The sequence below is a fragment of the Rhinoderma darwinii genome, chromosome 2 (genome assembly GCF_050947455.1).
Source record: "Rhinoderma darwinii isolate aRhiDar2 chromosome 2, aRhiDar2.hap1, whole genome shotgun sequence".
NCBI lineage: Eukaryota > Metazoa > Chordata > Amphibia > Anura > Rhinodermatidae > Rhinoderma > Rhinoderma darwinii.
Genome location: NC_134688.1, coordinates 166,053,641 through 166,074,560, shown reverse-complemented (window position 1 = coordinate 166,074,560; position 20,920 = coordinate 166,053,641). Strand labels below are relative to the sequence as shown.

The 20,920-nt window shown below is 40.2% G+C and overlaps 1 protein-coding gene across 3 annotated transcripts in view; it reads left to right on the top strand.

The window, feature by feature from the left end:
* Positions 1–20,920, top strand: part of PCCA (propionyl-CoA carboxylase subunit alpha) — a 614,152-nt gene that overhangs the window by 191,876 nt on the left and 401,356 nt on the right. For all 3 annotated transcript variants that reach the window (XM_075852453.1, XM_075852451.1, XM_075852452.1), the window contains 2 exons: positions 2,937–3,068; positions 6,826–6,862. In XM_075852453.1, the coding sequence (XP_075708568.1) occupies positions 2,937–3,068; positions 6,826–6,862 (169 nt within the window). The remainder of the gene's footprint in view (positions 1–2,936; positions 3,069–6,825; positions 6,863–20,920) is intronic.

Genomic DNA, 20,920 nt, shown 5'->3' with positions numbered 1-20,920 from the left:
AACTCTGCAGGTCGCGATGTCACGCATCCCCCATAGTTGAGAGTCTATGGAGGGATGCGTGATGCGTGAAAAGATAGGACATGTCCTATTTTCCCACGGACCCTTCACACGGTCCGTTACTGTTTCAACGACTGTCCCACGGACGTTTAACACGTTGGTGTGAATCAGGCCTTAGAAAAATATTTCTTGCAGCCCGGCAAGTGTATTTTCAGAATGCTTCTGTAACTATTGCTTAGTTTGATATTACTTCTTTACAGAACTGCTATGTAAACATGGCTATATACATAAAGATTTTGGAAAGATGGAACGAGCGTTTACATTTTTTTTTTTAATATTTAAAGTGAATTTCTCATTGGGAAAGAGGGAGTACATGAAAATATATTTTCCATGGGCTTTTGTTTTTCTTTTCAACCAATGGAAATCTGTTCCATTAGTCGGAAAACGTATTGTTCACACTTCAAAATTCATTTTTCATACGCTTTTTTCCCATACACATAATGGTTATCAATAACTATTGTAAAATCATTCTGATCATTAACGATAATTGATAAATGTTTGGTCAGCATTAGTAATTCTTTGGTATGCTTGTATAAGTTCTTGATAGAACTCTGTTGTTAATTGTAGCTTACATTCATTTAACACGCAGAAGAAATTGTAGTATTTGACCTCTTGTAACTGTCAATTGTCAGAATGTGATTTGTGTTTTGATAGTTGCTATTATTGTGAGCGTCAAAAATTGTGCTTGTGATTGATTTAGGTGAAATCTGTTACTTGCGGCATGCTATGCTACAAATGCACAGCATTGCACAAAATGTCCAATAGTTTTTAAATTCAACATCAGCTTATTGCTGTTCTGGTGCAGTTTTCCATGTTAAGTTTTTTTTTTTCTTGTTTGTTTTTTCTTCACTCCAATTTGTATCTATGTCCATGTGGGGGGGGGGGGGGGGATAAAACACAAAAATAAAAACAAATTACAAATCATACCCCAAAAAACCTTGATGGCGAAAATTTGCTTATCAATATGTGACTGAATTATGGCACAAATTACATCTCACCCCCCCCCCCAATGGAGCACACGGCATGCGCCAAATATATTATTAGCTTTAGACATGTTTTGCACCTTCCTCAACAGATTTGAAGGTGTCTAGAAAAGAAGCATGGCTAAGAGGAGTATTTAAAATGCTAACAATTTATTAATGGCGTGCGCCACTTTTTGGTGCTAAATATTGGTAATGTAAGGAAGAAAATAGGTTCTAACATGTCTAGCGAGTTTAGCTAAATTTATCATTCCATACGCACTGTTCTAACAAATTTGCCACAATTTTCACAATTTTTGCAGCTTCAAAAAAATATGTATTTTATGACAATATTGAGAAATCTCTCCCATTGTTTTAAAGTGGTATTCCCTGAATCGACAGTTCTCACCAGGTCATAATTTACTGATCGCTGTGGGGCCCCACCGCTGGGATCCCCATCAGTCGTTAGAACGGGAATCCCTGTGTTCCTCCTCCCTGCAATTAACGCATGTAACGACGTGCTTGACTGGAGCAGCGGTCGAGCATTCACCCGCCACACTACTCAAGGTCTATGGGAATGACGGAAGCAGCCAAGCACTGTACTGTTTGTCATCCCCAGAGACTTTGAATGGAGCGGCATCAGTGCATGCTCGACCATTCAATGTCCTGCTCACTGCGATTAAGCAGTGAGGAGGATCTGGGGGTTCAGGACTCCTGTTCTCGCGATTGGAGGGGGTCCCAGTGGTGGGGCCCCCAGTGATCAAACGATTATCACTTATTCTGTGGATAAGTAAAAAAAATAAATGTTATTCTGGTACAACTCCTTTAATGGAAAGTCACATCTTTCCATGCAGTAGAATAAAATATTTGCTCACTGCATTTTTTGCAAGCATATAAAGAAAAAACCCTTACCAAAACCACTTTGGCCATCTTCAGAAAAACATACAAGCCAAAATCAAAAAAATCAAAAATATGCTGCTTCTAAGGCCCCCTGCACACGGCTGTGCCTCTAATCACGGCCAGTGATTATGGGCACGGCCGGCCGCAGACAGTCATTCGCATTCGCGGGCCGTGCTCCTATTATAAAGTATGGGAGCACGGTACGTAAAATGAAAAAATAGGACATGTCCTATTTTTTGCGGGTCCTTTCTACAGCCCAAACACCTTCCCGTAAATATGTGTCTGTGAGCAATAGAAATGAATGGGTCCGTACTTTGATCCGCAATTACGGTCCGTAATTGTGGATCAAAATTCCGGCCGTGTGCATGGGGCCTAAGGGCGTCTAGCAACATTACATTCCAGACACCGGCTTTCATGATATGCAAGAGCCTTTCTGCAGTCTGTTGAGAATATACACGCTGCTGCAAATTATTGCCTATTTTCTGATGATGGCTCCTGCATCTAATGATGACTACTGTTTTTTCATTGGGTTACTCTTGCTAGTAGGACCGTTTGCAAATGCAGCGGACATTTTTTGCAATCTTCCACTAGCTTGTGCCGTTTTTTTTACAAACGCATGTTTATATGCTGTTGAAATTGTGCTGAGAAATAGTAAAATAACTGATGTAATCTTCAATCCCTTTTTGCTGGGCGTGTAAATGAGGATGCCTTATTTGTCAATCACATAGCTGACACTTGACAGGAACAATCCTCCTTGTTTTGATACTTGCATTCTAATGAAGCAATGAAAAGAAGGATTTTGTTACACGTACTGTAGTTGTGTGGCCAAGCAAAATGTGCACTTAATGAGAGGGCAGGTCGGCCTGTTTCTAAACCATTTTGTTTGCTGTGTTTATAACGTTAATCACATTACTCTCCACGTGCTCTCCTTAAAGGTCGATCTGAAGTGTGAAACCACAGACCACACTCAATATGGTTTTTTTTAAAATAATAAATCTAAGACTTTTGTTGTCTCTACAGGCAGCAGAAAACGTCACCTTCATTGGACCTGACACTCATGCAATTCAAGCTATGGGGGACAAGATCGAAAGCAAACTATTAGCCAAGAAAGCGAAGGTCAACACCATCCCTGGCTTTGATGGGGTGGTCAAGGTGAGGAACAGTTTGTGCAAATATATCGTGATAAGTGAGTCAAAGTGGAATTCTTATCCATCTATGTATTGTTTTCTCCTCATTATATATATATATATATATATATATATATATATATAATGTAAGAATTGTGCTAGTTGAACCTAAAGTCTTTTTTATATAACGGTTTTAAAGTTTTTATTTTCGACCTAAAGCTTCTGTCACTGCTTTCTCACCCACAAAATAAACATAGAGAGGTCAGATTTTTTTTATATGCAATAGATACATTTTAAGCTGCATGTGATGGTCTATGAGATGGCCAAAACCACTCATTCCCTGCCTATGCAAATTGGGCAGGCAAGAGTCAATTTTTCATTGGCATGCATGAGTTTTTAGACTATCACCCGCCCGTTCCCCTGCCCTGGCAGAGAATTTGATTCTGTTTACGTCTGCGCCATGGCTTCTGTTAACAGAATCCACTACGCTCTGCCAGATTTGTCGTACGACTGATACCAACTGCACCTGAAGGGCTGCATTCACTTACAATGGGGTCCTTCGAGGCATCCTTTTGTTTTGACCGGTAGAATAGCACTTTATGCAGCTCTATCTATTCCTCCTGGCAAATCTGACGGAAGTGGAGCTTCTGAATCAAGTGCAATGGGGTGTGCGGAAAACCCCTTTGTAGATAGAAGAGCAGCATGTAGCACTATTGCTCCTGTCAAACCTGACGAAAGTGGAGCCTCTGCAGGTGCAATGGGGTGTGCGGAAAAACATTTTGTAGTGCGCTTTTCTAATTATAAGCTAAAATAAAGCAGTCAATGAGATGAGCAGAACTAAACACAATCTAAATCTTTACAGTTATCCCTATATGAAAAGGTGGGATTTTTTTTTTTTTTTTTTTAAATACACTTTCAAAAAAACTTAAAGGAACAATGTGATGAAAGGGGGAATTTGCTCATTGAATCTAGAAGTACTTATTTTGTTTGCTAAAGGCATAACATTTGCCATGCGACGTTCATTTTGTCTCCTTTCCATGCCTGATTAGTTTTTCACATCACTAAGAAATGAGCAGTCAATTGAAGATTAGGATTGTGTATATGATAATTCCACTTTAATGTGGTTGTACTTTTGCTAACTGTGTCAGGATTTGTGACGTTGCATTGCAAGTTATAAAAAATATGACTTCCTTTATTGATAAATCCAGTGGCCCCCTCTGCCGCAGCCCAGCACATACGTTTTTTCCTTCTTTCCCCTGTACCTTTTATGGAGACGAGTGCACATGGCCGCTGTTCAGGGCTTTGCTTTGTCCATTGTACGGGTGTGGGTTTGGGATGATGGAGCAATATACAGGCTAAACTGGCACTGCATTGTGTAAAAGTGGCTGTAGCCAGTGAAGGGGCACTGGATTTATCATAAAGACAGACACATTTTTTTTAATATTAACAAATAGAAAGGTAACTTATTTGTATTAACATGAGCACTTATGATGAATACTAAATCAAAAATGTAATTCCTGAAATCCATTTTAATGATTTCACAGTAAAATGGCATAAGGCCAGGATCACACACCGTTTTAACGCAGTTTTTGTGGTAGTTTTTGGCTCTGTTTTTTTTAGCCAAAAACAGGAGTGGACACAAATAGAAGGAGATTCATCAGTCTTTTCTTTTTTACCTCTCCTTTCTTTTAAACCCATTTCTGGCTTTGGCTCAAAAAAACTGAGCCACAAACTGCATCTAAACTGTGTGTGTGATCCTGGCTTTAATCTAGTATCATTGAGACCTGGTCGGTGCCCGATTCAAAAATATTCTGTGTTATTGGATGACTAGAGGAAGCTCCAGGAAGAAAGCACAAAATAAGCTGCCATGGCTTTAGTTTTTTCTTTTTAAGGGGACATTTCTAATTGATTTCCTGCTCAATGTTCTGCTTGCTAATTTGTTCTGCAGATCTGTCTGCTGGAAACAAGTGCCGCATTATCGGACCAGATCATTGGATGCTAGATTAAAGTGTGTGAGTGTGTGTGTATATGTATGTATGATTGTGTGTGTGTGTATATAGACACACACACACACACACACACACACACACACCCCCCCCCAAACCACACCACACCCCCCCATCAGTCAAGGTGAAAATTCAACCTGTCCAGTATTCATACTCATGGGATTATAAGCATTTTCTGCTGGAGGCAAACGTTAAAGGGCAGTTTTTGGCATAAATCTCATAGGGCAGTTGGGAAATTCTGCAGTTCTTCAGCAATGAGGCACTTGTTAAGTATAACATGGGACTTATCCAAATGTATATATTTTTTAGCTTGCACCTTGGGGTAGTTCTTCTATCCATGATACAGATGAAATTATATTACAACGCTTTTTGGTGCCTTTCTTAAAATTCTACCTTTTTCTTGTCTTTATTTTCTATTTTTCCCCTAATTTCCTTACCCAAATATAAATTGGCTTGGTAATTGCGTTTTCCGAACACAATCAAATTTGCAAGCAAAAAGAAATGCAGAAAGTTCCCAACTCGTGCTCTAATCATCAGTCATTGCTGCGTAGTATTGCTGGAGAGGTTCTAATTGTCTGCGTTTGGAAGGTTTAACACTTCCTGACAGAGAGGCTATTAAGGGGAAGTATTCTCGCATAACTGTCACGGGCAGGAACAAAGGTCCTCGCTACTCAGTGTACAAACCACTAACATTCTTAAATGACCCCCTTTTCATGAATTTCATTCTTTTAAGCCAACATCCCATAGAAAGAAACAAGGTGTAATAAAGCAGTAAACCTATACATTCTTGTGAGGGAATTTATCTATGGCTTAAAAACAATTGTTATTTTGTGGACAAAAAAAAATAAATCTCATTAGCAGATGTGAGTGCTCGGAGTAAAAGGACTTAAAGCGAAGGTTGCTCTTAAGACTGCTTTGAACTTAACAAGCACCGATTGTGGCGCAGACTAGTTAATGAAAGGAAATTAAATTTTTTGCCAACTTCCCCTGCTAGCGTCCTTATTCTTCATGAGTCTGTAACACGGTAGTGAAACTTTTTTTTTTTCTTTGAAAGAGGATTTTACTTTATGATCTACGGAGAAACGAAAACTGTACATAAAGTTCATTAAAGCATAATAAATATCGGCCTAATTTGTACATATAAATATTCATTCTATAGATTTCTATATATATTTTTTTTATATTTGTTTTTTTTTCTTTTTTGCTGTTCTTTCCCTTTTTTGTTACATTAAAATTCACTTTATTTTAGATTTTCTGTAAAATGGTTGCAATCTTTTTTTTCTTTTTTTATATAGACTTGAATTATTTAACTTCATTGAAGCTGGCAAAACAGTATTTGAAACAATAGAGAATCATCTCCCCCTGCTGACAGCTTCATGGAAAACATGACAGACAAACAGGAGAGGAGACAGGAACAAGCTTTAGCCGACAAGTTTTAATGCCTTGATTTATGGCCCATTATGGATTGTAAACTCTGAAATTTAATCACTTCATTTCGGCCACTGCAAAAGGCCATCTCTCACTGGTAGCTCCGCTTCCTGTCAGCTGATTGGGTAGCGCTTTGAGTTTTCCTCTAGTAGTATAATAATGATGAGGTAGAATTTACATTCCACTTATGGTATTAATTTTACATTCCTCTGAATGAACAAGGTCACAAGGTTGTAAAATCAAACATTAAATGAATCGGAGGAGACAGTAGTGCAATATATGACTGCCCTTAGGACACAGTGCAATGGCTGATGGGATTAACGGGAGTCTCATTTCCTGCTTTTACAGGATGCAGATGAAGCTGTCAGAATTGCAAGGGAAATTGGTAAGTTCTTAAATTAGCTATGGTGGGATTTGTATGCCTCTTAGCAGACATGCTTGACTAAATGAAATGTGTAATCGGTAATCCCCATAGAACAAATAATGTTTTAATAGTTTAAGATCTCATTTGCCCATGGCTTTTGGAAATACTAAGAAATGGCTCCTTTTCTCTCCTGACACCACATGATATCTTTGCAAATTATACGGGAAGTTTCTTTCTGTTCAGGCACGGAGTATATAGTTACTATTCTGTGTTAATTCATTAAATATTCTTCGTGTATTAGCTTATTTTACAGTAACAGAATTTCATCCATAGATTTGCATCATATGTGTTAAATGTTGGCATTTATCTGTATTTATTTACAACACTCAAATGAAAAAAAAAATCGGCCATTAGTCTAAGGGCTCATTCAGACGAACGTGAATAACGTCCGTGTGCTGCGCATGGAAAACAAGCGCAGCACACGGACCCATTGATTTCAATTGGGCCGTTCGCACATGCAGGACTTTACACCCAGCGAGAAACTCACCGCATATCCTATATTTTTGAGTTATGACGCACCGACGCGCCCATTGAAGTCAATGGGTGCGTGAAAACCACGCACCGCACACGGATGCACATCCATGTGTGATGCGTGATTTCCGCATCAATTCAATTGAAGAAAAAAAAAAAGATGTGCTTTGCGAGTGTGTGAATAATGCATGCCACTCGCAAAGCACACTGATGCATAACGGACCAGATTCACGCGCGGTTTTCACGCCTGTGAATCTGATATGCTCGTGTGAATGTAGCCTTATGCAACTTTTAGTCAAATCGCGCTTGTTTGTGTATATAATATTACTACATTTATATTGTTTGTTATGAAAAATCTCTCATATCAGCAGATGTTGTGTCCCCTACCTAACTTTCCATCTTTGTTACATTCAAAGGATTTTCTCTAGCTTTTCAATCATACTATTTTTATAGAGATTGTGCTAGTGAGTATGTTTGGTGAAATTGTGTCATTAACCCCTTAAGGACGCAGCCTAGTTTGGGCCTTAAGGCTCAGAGCCCATTTTTCAAATCTGACATATTTCACTTTATGTGGTAATAACGTCGGAATGCTTAAACCTATCCAAGCGATTCCGAGATTGTTTTCTCGTGACACTTTGGGCTTCATGTTCGTGGTAAAATTTGGTCGATATATTCAGTCTTTATTTGAGAAAAATTGCAAAATTTAGAGAAAATTTAGAAAAAATAGCATTTTTCAGAATTTAAATGCATCTGCTTGAAAAACAGACGGTTATACCACCCACAATAGTCACTAGTTCACATTTCCCATATGTCTACTTTAGATTGGCATCGTTTTTTGAACATTATTTTATTTTTCTTGGACGTTACAAGGCTTAGAACATAAACAGCAATTTCTCATATTTTTAAGAAAATTTCAAAAGCCTTTTTTTTAAGGTACCTGTTCAGTTCTGAAGTGGCTTTGAGGGGCCTATGTATTAGAAACCCCCATAAAGCCCCCATTTTAAAAACTAGACCCCTCAAAGTATTCAAAACAGCATTTAGAAAGTTTTTTAACCCTTCAGGCATTTCACAGGAATTAAAGCAAAGTGGAGGTGAAATTTGCAAATTTTGTTTTTATTTCTGAATTTCAATTTTATTCTATTTTTTTTCTGTAACAAAGAAGGTTTTACCAGAGAAACACAACTAAATATGTATTGTCCAGATTCTTCAGTTTTTAGAAATGTCCCACATGTGGCTCTAGTGCGCTCGTGGACTAAAACACAAGCCCTAGAAGCAAAGAAGCACCTAGTGCATTTTGGTGGTTCTTTTTTTATTAGCATATATTTTAGGCAGCATGCCAGATTTGGAGAGGTGTTGAGGTGCCAAAACAGTAGGAATCCCCCAAAACTGACCCCATTTTGGAAACTGCACCCCTCAAGGAATTAATTTATGGTTATTGTTACCATTTTGACCCCGTAGTTTTTTCACAGCGCGTATTTGAATTGGGCTGTGAAATTAAAAGAATGACAATTTTTCCAATAAGATGTAATTTTTGATCAGAATTTCTTATTTTCACAGGGAACAAAATGCCCCATTTTGTTGCCCAATTTGTCCTGAGTGCGGCAATACCCCATTTGTGGTGATAAACTGCTGTTTGGGCCCATGGGAGGCCTCAGAAGGAAAGGAGCGCTAAGTGTTTGTTGGAGTCCAGATTTTGCTGGATTGGTTTTCGGGTGCCATGTCGCATTTGCAGAGCCTCAGAGGTATCAAAGCAATAGAAACCCACCAAAAGTGACCCCATTTTGGAAACAAAACCCCTCAAGGAATTTATTTATGGGTGTTGTGACCATTTAGACCCCACAGTTTTTTCACAGAACTTATTTGAATTGGGCTGTGAATTTAAAAAAAATACCTTTTTTCCAATAAGATGTAGTTTTGGCTCAAAATTTCTTATTTTCACAAGGAATAAAATACCCCAATTTGTTGCCCAATTTGTCCTGAGTGCGGCAATACCCCATTTGTGGTGATAAACTGCCGTTTGGGCCCATGGGAGGCCTCAGAAGGAAAGGTGCGCTATGTGTTCTTTGGAGCCCAGATTTTGCTGGATTGGTTTTCGGGTGCCATGTCGCATTTGCAGAGCCCCAAAGGTATCAAAGCAATGGAAACCCACCAGAAGTGACCCCATTTTGGAAACAAAACCCCTCAAGGAATTTATTTATGGGTGTTGTGACCATTTAGACCCCACAGTTTTTTCACAGAACTTATTTGAATTGGGCTGTGAATTTAAAAAAAATACCTTTTTTCCAATAAGATGTAGTTTTGGCTCAAAATTTCTTATTTTCACAAGGAATAAAATACCCCAATTTGTTGCCCAATTTGTCCTGAGTGCGGCAATACCCCATTTGTGGTGATAAACTGCCGTTTGGGCCCATGGGAGGCCTCAGAAGGAAAGGAGCGCTATGTGTTCTTTGGAGCCCAGATTTTGCTGGATTGGTTTTCGGGTGCCATGTCGCATTTGCAGAGCCCCAAAGGTATCAAAGCAATGGAAACCCACCAGAAGTCACCCCATTTTGGAAACTACACCCCTCAAAGAATTTATTTATGGGTGTTGTGACCATTTAGACCCCACAGTTTTTTCACAGAATTTATTTGAATTGGGCTGTGAATTAAAAAAAAAATTATTTTTTCCAATAAGAGGTAGTTTTGGCTCAAAATTTCTTATTTTCACAAGGAATAAAATACCGCATTTTGTTGCCCAATTTGTCCTGAGTGTGGCAATACCCTATTTGTGGTGATAAACTGCCGTTTGGGCCCATGGGAGGGCTCAGAAGGAAAGGACCACCATGTGGCCTACTGGGAATTTTCTGGTGCTAAGTCGTGTGTGCAGAAGCCCCTGAGGTATCAGTACAGTTGAAACCCCGAGAAGTGACCCCGTTTTAAAAACGACACCCCTTAAGGAATTCATCTAGAGGTGTAGTGAGCATTTTGACCCCACAGGTATTGTGTAAAAGATAATGCGCAGCAGATGGTGCAGAGTGAGATTTGCAATTTTCTATATATATGCCATGTCAGTGTCCGATATATTGTGCCCAGCATGTGCCACCGGAGACATACACCCCATAAACTGTAATGTGGGCTCTCCCGGGTACGGCAATACCCTACATGTGGCTGTTATTAGCTGCCTGGGCACACGGCAGGGCTCAGAAGGAAAGGACCACCATTTGGCCTACTGGAGCTTTTCTTGTGCTAAGTCTTGTACGCAGAAGCCCCTAAGGTACCAGTACAGTTGAAACCCCCAAGAAGTGACCCTGTTTTAAAATCTACACCCCTTAAGGCATTCATCTAGAGGTGTAGTGAGCATTTTGACCCCACAGGTATTGTGTAAAAGATAATGTGCAGCAGTTGGTGCAGAGTGAAATTTGCAATTTTCTATACATATATGCCAATTCAGTGTCCGATATATTGTGCCCAGCATGCGCCACCGGAGATATACACCTCATAAACTGTAATGTTGGCTCTCCCGGGTACGGCAATACCCTACATGTGGCTGTTATCAGCTGCCTGGGCACACAGCAGGGCTCAGAGGGGAAAGATGAGGAGGGGTAAGCTGTGCGAAGTGGATCAGAGCGAGTAAAACTGGGGTAAATTAAAAATAAAGGGATGGATGATAAATTTGAAAACACTCTTTCATACAGAGCTCTGGTTTTTCAGGACACGCGTCACATTGATATATTGTGTCCTTCCTTATCCCCCTCTTATAGCAGACTCTGCACCTCTTTTGACTTTTTCCCTTCTTGCCAGTTTGGGGAACTTCTAAAAAGTGTTGCCCTGGTACGATGCCTGTGGCCCCGCTTCCAGATGTACTGTAAGGCTTCAGGACTTGATCTGACAAGTCCACCCCTCCCATGTACCTATTGTAGTCCAGGATGCAGTCTAGTTTGGGGGTCCCTGTACTGGTACCTCGTACAGGTACATGGGTACTGGTGTGGCATCTCCCTGGTCTTGTACTTGACACACAATATGTTGCTGCTAGATTGTGCCCTGCTCTCACCCCTTCTGAGTGTTTGCCCAAGCAGAGTCGTAGGGAGGCCTCTCAGGTTTCTTCTAGCAGTGCCGCATGCCGCAGGACTTCTGGAAGCGAGGCAGTTGAAGAGTGGGACGCTGGTATAAAAATTATCCAGGTAGAGGTGGTAACCCTGGTCCAGCAGTGGGTGCACCAAATCCCACACAATTTTTGTATTAACTCCCAGTAAGGGGGGGCATTCTGGGGGCTGAGAACTGGTGTCCTTCCCTTCATATATCCTAAATTTGTAGGTATACCCGGATGCACTCTCGCACAGCTTATACATCTTCACGCCATACCTTGCCCTCTTACCCGGCAGGTACTCGCGGAATTGAAGCCTCCCTTTCAAATGTACCAGGGATTCATCTATAGAAATACACTTCTCGGGGGTGAATGCTTGGGAAAACCGGGCACTGAAATGGTCTAATAGGGGTCTCCGTTTATACAAACGGTCAAAACTGGGGTCATCTCGGGGTGGGCACGGCTCATTATGAGTATAATGTAAGAAGCGAAGTATTGCCTCATTTTTATTTTATTTTTTAGTTTCCAGCTCAGTTCTGAAGTTGCTTTGAGGGGCCCATATATTAGACACCCTTATCAAACACCCCATTTCAGAAACTAGACCCCTCAAAGTATTCACAACAGCATTTAAAAAGTTTATTAACCCTTTAGGCGTTTCACAGGAATTTAGTGCAAAGTAGAGGTGACATTTAATTAATTTAATTTAATTTATTAGGCACCATGTCCGGTTTGAAGAGGTCTTGTGGTGCTAAAACAGTGGAAACCCCCCAAAAGTGACCCCTTTTTGGAAACTAGAGACCTTGAGGAATCCATTGTAGTTTTCTTGGGGTGCATGCGACTTTTTGATCAGTTTTTATTCTAATTTTAGGTGGCGTGGTGACTAAAAAAACAGCAATTTTACTATTGTTTTTTATTCAATTTTTTTTACAGCGTTCACCGTGCGCTATAAATGACATATTCACTTTATTCTGCGGGGCGATACGATTACGGCGATACCAGATGTTTATAGTTTTTTTTATGTCTTATGGCGTTTGCACAATAAAATACATTTTGTAAAATATAATTTATTTTTTGTGTTACCTTATTCTAAGAGCCATAACTGTTTTATTTTTCCATCAATAAAGCCGTGCGAGGACTTATTTTTTGTGTAACGAACTGTAGTTTCGATCAGTACCATTTTTAGGTACATGCGACTTTTTGATCTCTTTTTATTCCATTTTTTGGGAGGTGAAGTGACCAAACAATTGTGATTGTGGTACGGTTTATTATTATTTTCTCTTACGGCGTTCACCGCGCGGGATAAATAACGACATCGTTTTGTAGTTCAGGACGTTACGGACGCGGCGATACCAATTATGTATAGTTTATTTGTTTTATTTATATATTTTTATTAATAATAAAGAACTGATAAGGGAAAAAGGGGGACTTTTACTTTTATTACTTTTAAATCTTTTATTTTCTTATTTTTACACAACTTTCTTTTACTTTTTCACACTTTTTTTACTTTGTCCCACTAGGGGACATGAGGGCAGGAGGCTCTGATCGCTATTCTAATACACTGCACTACATGCGTAGTGCAGTGTATTAGAGCTGTCAGCTGTTCGCTGACAGCAAGCATAGTGGGTCCTAATTTTGTCGGGACCCACTAGGCTTCCGTCGATGGCGTAGCCAGAGTCCATTGTTAGGATTCTGGTTGCCATAGTAGCCATCACGGCCCGCTATCGTGTAGCAGGCCGGCGATGGCAGCTTAACCCCTAAGAAGCCGCGATCGCTATTGAACGCGGCTTCTAAGGGGTTAATCGGCGGGGACCACCGCGATCGGTCCCTCCACACTAAGCTGTGATAGCCTGCTGTCAGAAACAGCAGGTATCACAGCTCAAACACGCGCCGGGATTAAATGGCGCCGTGTTTACTCAGGTCAGTAATAGTACTGACCTGAGCGCGAACGTTCTACTTAGCAGGACGTACTATTACTGACCTGAGCGCGAAGGGGTTAAGGCCTTATCCACACGAACGTGTCCGTTTTGCGCGCGCAAAACTTCAGTGTGGCATCTGTATATGGTGCGTGGCTGCGTGATTTTCGCTCAGCCGGCATAATTATGACACTGTTTATGTTTACAAACATAAAAGCAGTAGATGTTTTTTTGTTTTCATTCATTTTTTTTACTACTGTAGTGCGAATCACGTGCGGCACCCGGAGGTGCTTCCGTGTGCCGAGCGCGATTTGCACGCACCCATTGACTTCAATGGGTGCGTGCGTCGCAAAACACGGGCAAGTATAGGACATGAGTGAGTTTTACGCAGCGCACATACGCTGCGTGAAAATCACGACCTGTCAGAACGGCCCCATTGACTTACAGAAGTCCGTACGACGCGCGTGATTTCCACGCGCGTAGCACGGACGTAATACACGTTCGTCTGAATAAGGCCTAAGGATTCTGAAAACCGCACCCTAGCATCACCTAACATCACATTTGAAATGGCCACTGAATGTTTGGTTAGTGTAAAAGTCTTTTAAGTTTTAAGCCTCCACCAGATTAGTTCCAGAATTGTAAACCCGTACTCCCATCCAATGGCAATTTACATTTTTCTTGGTTAGGATCTTATGAAGGAAATTTCCTACCGAAAGCCAATGGTATTTGCAGCAACTCTTGGCCTAATTGGCCAAAATACATCTTTGATGACAGATTTTTCAGGGGATTCCCTCACAGTTGTCCTGTCTATTAGAGATCAAGCTTAAATGCTATGTCTACTTTCACAAATTTATCTGAAAGGAAACTATTTTGCAGTAGGTCTGGATTAAAAATAGACATTCCCTTTTGGGTTATACAGCTCCTATGCAAAACTTGTATCTCCATGGTAACAGACTACAGTCAAAGCTTGTGTCTGATCCTGCAGTGATATTCTTCCAACCTATCAAATGTATGTTAACAAAAAGTAGGGGACAGATGGAATAGAATATCACTACAGGATAAAACTACACAGGGTTTGTTTTTTGTATTACCATGGGGACACATCGGTCTATATAAGAGCTGTAGTACCTAAACTATTGGAAATGTGTAATAAAGACCCGTTGCAAAGCTGCTTCATATAAGATGCATTAGTATAGTAAAACCTTTGCTTTCGAAGATTGACTTGGGGGGATTCATAAAAGTTTCTACGCAGAAAAGTCGCAATTTGTGTAAAACTGGCACATTTTTGACTGTTTACGCCACTCCCAACACCTTTTTTAAAAGTGGGCTGAGCATTATAAAAGGGACGGTTACACGCACTGCCCGAAAAATTGATTATAAATTATACCAGAAAGTGATGTAAATACTAGTGGAAATCCACGACTACTTCTAGCTAGCATTGATTTTAATCCGTGGCTAAGGGCGTAACAGGGTAGAGCCATGCCCCGGACTGCCACCCCATGATTAAATATAAAAAAAATTAAGGCTCCCACCTCATTGCCAGGGGCGCATACAAGTTCCTTAATCCCGGGCAGCGTCCGGGCCCAGTATGTGATGCTGCGCACAGCATCCTGATTCTGAACGTTGTATACTGTGTGCCTGTGTCATATATAACTCCTATAACCTTGTATGCACCGCAGCCTGATGTGGGAGTCTAAGAATATCTGGTGGGGAAAAGCAGTGATCGAAAAGGGATGGGGCCCACCAGTGCAACCACAATTGTGTCTCGCGGCCAGCGGAATGACGTGACCGATCTCTTAATAAATCTTTCACATCTTAGTCCAGCAGGGCAGAAAGCTAAGACAATGCCAGTCTTAATAAATCTGCCCCATAGACTTTAACTTCTTAATGACCTACAATCTACAGTTAAGTCATTGCCGCCAATGTCTTAGCGCAGTACCACGTAACTACGTTGCGGTGATGGCTCAGTAGCCTATGCCATCGCCAGCTAATGTCAGCTGTATATTACAGTCTGACACTCTGCTGTAATGGCAGGGACCAGAGCTAGATCCGATCCCCGTCGATTAGATGCAGTGGTCAAAAGTGATTTGTAGCTGAACGTTTCAGGGGTTGCTGATGGATGCTGTAGCAACCAGAAGCCTAATAATGGCTTTTTGGTCTGTCAAGTATGGAAGCTTATTAGCACCCAATAGGCTTGCTGACCGTTTTTTTTTTTTTGTTTTTTTTTTTTATATAGGGGGAAGATTTTTATTTTTTTAAATATATACATATTTTGTATCGTCGCATCCTTGACGAGCCAAACAAAAAAAACAAAAAACCTCACATTATTTTTCCCGCCCAGTGAATGCCATAAAAAAATATGCCAGAATCGCTGTTTTTTTGTCACCTCGTTTCCCCAAAAATGTAATAATTAGCCATTTAAAAAGTCGCATGTACCCCAAAATGGTACCAATAAAAACTATAGCCCAACCTGCAAAAAAAAACAGCTTTTTTTTTAGGGAAAAATAAGAAATGGCTCTTAAAATAAAATTTTTTTTATTTTTTTTAAAGTGATTTTTGTTGTGCACACGCTGTAGAACATAAAAAAAAAAAGTATAAAAGTTTAGTATCGCCGTAATCTTATAGACCGGCCGAATAAAGTGTTGCCATTCAAAGCTCACGGTGAACACTGTAAAAAAAATAAAAATAAATAGAGAACCATGCCGGAATTGCTTCCCAAAAAATTTACTAAAAAGTGATCAAAAACTCGCATGTACCCCTACATGAAAACTACAGATTGTCCCACAAAAAAAAGCCCTGACAAAGCTATGTTGTCGAATATATAAAAAAAGTTCTGGCTCTTAGAATAAGGCAGCACAAAATGTGCAAAGTTTGTTCCAAAGGCGGATAAGATTGGGCACCATTTATCAGTGTGACACTATCTTTTGGATTAGTAATTATTTACCCCATTATTATACGCTCTTATTATGCCCTGATGTTCTCCGCACAGATCACATATGCCCCCACATTATAAACTGAAATACCAGTAAAACCCCAAACAGAACAGTTACCAAGCAAAATCTGTGCTCCAAAAGCCAAATGGCGCTCCTTCACTTCTGAGTCCTAGTGTGCCCAACAGCAGTTTATGTCCAGATATGTCATTGCCATACCCGGGAAAACTTGCTTAAAGAGATTCTGTCACCAGATTTATGCTGCCCTATCTGAGGGCAACATTAAAGTGGTGCCAGAGACCCTGATTCCAGTAGTGTATAACTCTAATATTCTCTTGTTTTTATAAAATCCTTTATCTCGTGCAGTGCGGGCCTAGCAAAGGAGTCCTCTCAATGTGCTCGTGCTCAGGAGTCCTCGATATTCATGAGCTGCATCTAGCCCGCCCGCCACTGATTGAATCAGTGACCGGTGCGCATGGCTAGCCGCAACTCATGAGTACAACTGCTGAAAGATTTGTACAAAAACGACTAGATGCTGAAAAGTGAAAAATACGGCGTTGGAATCGGGGTCTCTGGCACGACTTTATAGTGCCATCAGGGCAGCATAAACCTGGTGACCGATTCCCATTAACAGTTTGAGATATTTACCTTCAGTGACTCAAACTGGCACAACATATAGCGTGCTAAATTGGGATATAAGTGGAAAATTGCAATTTCACTTTGCACTCTCCGCTGTGCATTAATTTCTAATAAAAAAAAAAAAGATGCCTGTGTGGTCAAAATGCTTACTACACCCCTTTTAAAAAAAATAAAAATGCCTTGAGTAGTGTTTTTTTCAAAATGGGGGGACAATTCTTTAGGGTTTGTTTTACTATTTTACCTGAAAATCACCAAAATAGGTCTGATTGCACATTGCGCTCGTCCATGCAAATGATAAATGCCTTGATGGGTGTAGTTATCAAAATGGGATTACTACTTGGGGGTTTCCACTGTACTCTGGTACTTAAGGGGCTCTGCAAATGCGACATGGTGCCCAAACACCAATCCAGCAAAATCTTCTCTTTAAGGCTGGGTTCCCACATAGCGTAAACGTTGTGGAATTCTGATTGGAAATTCCACAGCATTTACAGTAGCAGCAAAGTGGATGAGATTTAGTCAATCTCATGCCCACACTGTGGAAAAAAACCAGCGTAAGCTTTCATAAATTGACCTGCGGTGCATAATTTAATGGCATGGTGTTTTTTCTGCTTAGAAATACACCTGAAAAAAATGTGTGGACATACTCTAAGGGTATGTGCACATGACCTCTTTTCAGACGTAATGGAGGCATTTTATGCCTCGAATTACGCCTGAAAAGACTGCTCCAATACGTCGGAAACCTCTGCCCATTGCTTGCAATGGGTCTTACGATGTGCAGACGAGCTGTCATTTTACGCGTTGCTGTCAAAATACGGCGCGTAAAATGACGGCTCGTCAAAAGAACTGCAGGAAACTTCTTGGGACGTTTTTGGAGCAGTTTTCTCATAGACTCTATTGAAAACAACTCCAAAAACGCAGTGAAAAACGCGAGTTGCTCAAAAAACGTCTGAAAATCAGCTCCGAATTTTCAGACTTATTTTGCGCTGTCGTGTGAACCTACCCTAAGGGTGCCTGTGTTTTAACACGGCAGTTTGACATTTTAGTAGAAACTGGCCAATCCCTTTAAGAAGGATATTTAAGCATTTTTAGAAGACTTTTTACACTGATGTGGGTACTGTTCAATCAGAAACACAATGGGGGAAATTTATTAACCTTTTTACACCAGTTTTCTGGAATACAAAATTAGAAAATGCTTCAAAAGTATGAATTTACGCACAATTTGTGGCATTTATTCCTGCCACTGCACTTTTCACGCTGTGCTGTGGCTCAAGCTCGGCTGGAATGAAGAGAAGTGTATGACGCTGATGACAGCTTCTCATGGAAAACTATGGAGAGCGAGAGAGAGAGATGAGGTAGCAGGAGCAGAGTGAGAGAGGCAGACAGATGTTGCAGCTGCTCATAGTGCTGCACTGCTCATTAATGCTGTATGATGTACTTGATGTTGAGATGAGTACTCAATGAGACTATAGTTATCTGAAATTTTGTCCATTTCGGCCAACCGTTTGCAAAATTATTATCGGCCAAATTGGAATTTTTCGGCCTAAACCAAATTCGGACAATCATTTGCTGCTTTGCACTGGCCCCAGGGAGTCAGTGGTGGGATTGTTCATACCATAGACTCCACGGATGATTGAACAGCCTCTGGAGCGCCGCCCTAGAAAGGAACCTTACCCGGTTAAAACCTAAAATGCCCTTAGGTGGGACATAAATTATTGGTAAACATTATATGTATCGATTTAAAAGTTATACTTTAGTTAGTAAATGACCCCTTAAATGTACTGGCACATAGGGGATGAGATTAGATGTAGGGAGAATAAATTCATAAAATGACTATCGGTTTATTTTGCTTTCCTGGATTGAAATTACTATTATTTTTCTTAATTATACATCAGAAAAAAAAATCCCAGAATGGTAAAAATATATATATATATATGTGTGTGTGTATATATATATATATATACAGTCCACAAAAAGTTGAACGCTGCGCTCGATATAAAACTGAAAATTGGGCCATGTGCACGTTCCCAAATGGAGGATGAATCAATTCCTCGACTTGAATGTAAAGAATAAAAAACACAGAATGCGGAATTAATTATGCATTTGGCCTCTGTACCTCCCTAATTAGTCCAATTAATATATTTAGCACTTTATTGTATTTTTGATAGACACACTTTAAGATGTGTACATATTCTACATATGCATATAGCTGAAATGTGTATATTATGACATATAAGTCAATTATTAATTTATTGATCATTGTATGGACCTCCTATTTATACTTGGCACTTTGTATTTGCTTGAGAAAGGATTCAGGTGTGAACCGAAACGTTGCTCACTTAGTGGTGATTAAACAATATTTTTTAATCGATTTTTGAAGTCCAGGTGCTCCTCCTCGTCCTATGGTTTTTTAAAGATATATAAATATATAATTTATTGGTATTGGGACTCCCCTCCTTATCATTGAATCCAGGTGTTTCATTCATTCCCATTGCCACAGGTGCATAAAATGAAGCGCCTAGCCTAGTCTGCCTTTACAAGCAATTGTGAAAGAATGGGTCATTCTAAAGATTTCACTTAATTTGAGCGATGTACTGTAATAGGATACCATGGTTGCAACAAGTCAGTTCATGAAATTTCTTCCCTCGTAGATATTTCATGATCAACTGTGAGTGGTATTGTTGCAACGTGGAAGTGTTAAGGAACCACAGCAACACAGACCTTGTAAAGTTAGAGTGCTGGGGCGCATAGTGTATAAAAGTCGCTGACGTTCCGGTGACCTCCTCTGGCATTAACATCAGCACAAAAACTGTGCGCCGGGAGCTTCATGGCATGGGTTTTCATGGCCGAGAAGCTGCATGCAGCCTTACATCACCAAGCACAATGCCAAGCGTCTGGTGGACTCTGGAGCAGTGGAAACGTGTTTTGTGGAGTGATGAATCGCCATTCTTCGTCTGGCAGTCTTATGGACGAGTCTGGGTTTTGCAAATGCCAGGAGAACATTACCTGCCTTAGTTCCTGTGAAGAGAAATCTAAATGCTTCAGCATACCAAGACATTTTGGACAATTGTATGCTACCATCTTTGTGGTACAGTTTTTGAAAGGCCTTTTCTGTTCCAGCATGACTGTGCATCAGTGCACAAAGCAAGGTCTTCAAAGAGATGGTTGGGTGAATTTGGTATGGAAGATCTTGACTGGCCTGCACACAGCCCTATCCAACACCTTTTGGGTTGAAATAGAATGTAGACTGCGAGCCAGGCCCGCTCGTCCAACATCGGTGTCTGACCTCATAAATGCTCTTCTGGATGAATGGGCAAAAAATTCCCACATGCACACGCCAAAATCTTGTAGAACGCTTTCCCATAAGAGTGTTGGTAGTTTTTATCTGCAGAGTTCCTTGCATAAATGGTAGTAAATTTGTCGGGCCACGGAAGACCACCCACTTTTGCTTAGCCCCACCCACTGTTTTAATTAAAGTGGTGTCTGCTGCAAAAATGCCTTTTAAAAGTCAAAAATGTTTGCACAAATTGGTACTTTTGAGGCATTTGTGAATTTTCTACGCCAGAAAACTGCCATAGAAAGAATAATAACCCCCCCCCCCCCCCACCCCAAATGCTGCAAGTGTTTATGAGAATCCTTACTGAACTTTTTAAATTTTCTTGGACATGTTTCTGATTATATAAATACTAGTTATCGGATTAATAAAACAGCGACAACATATCGTTTATACCTACCTCAAGCGTAAACGTGCACTGTGTAAGGTATTCTTCTCATGAAATTAAGAAACATGATTTGAGTTATTTTTAGTTAATTATTGCTTTCCGGTATTTTGTATTAAAGTAAAAACGAAATAAAACGGCAATATTCTGTTCCTAATATTTATTTGAACATGTATTTGGGGCCAAATCTGACATGTCACCGTTTCAAAAAAATAAAATAAATATATTGTTTACTGTAACATGGGTTATGTGGCAAACTGTCATGTTCGTATGACCAAATGATCAAA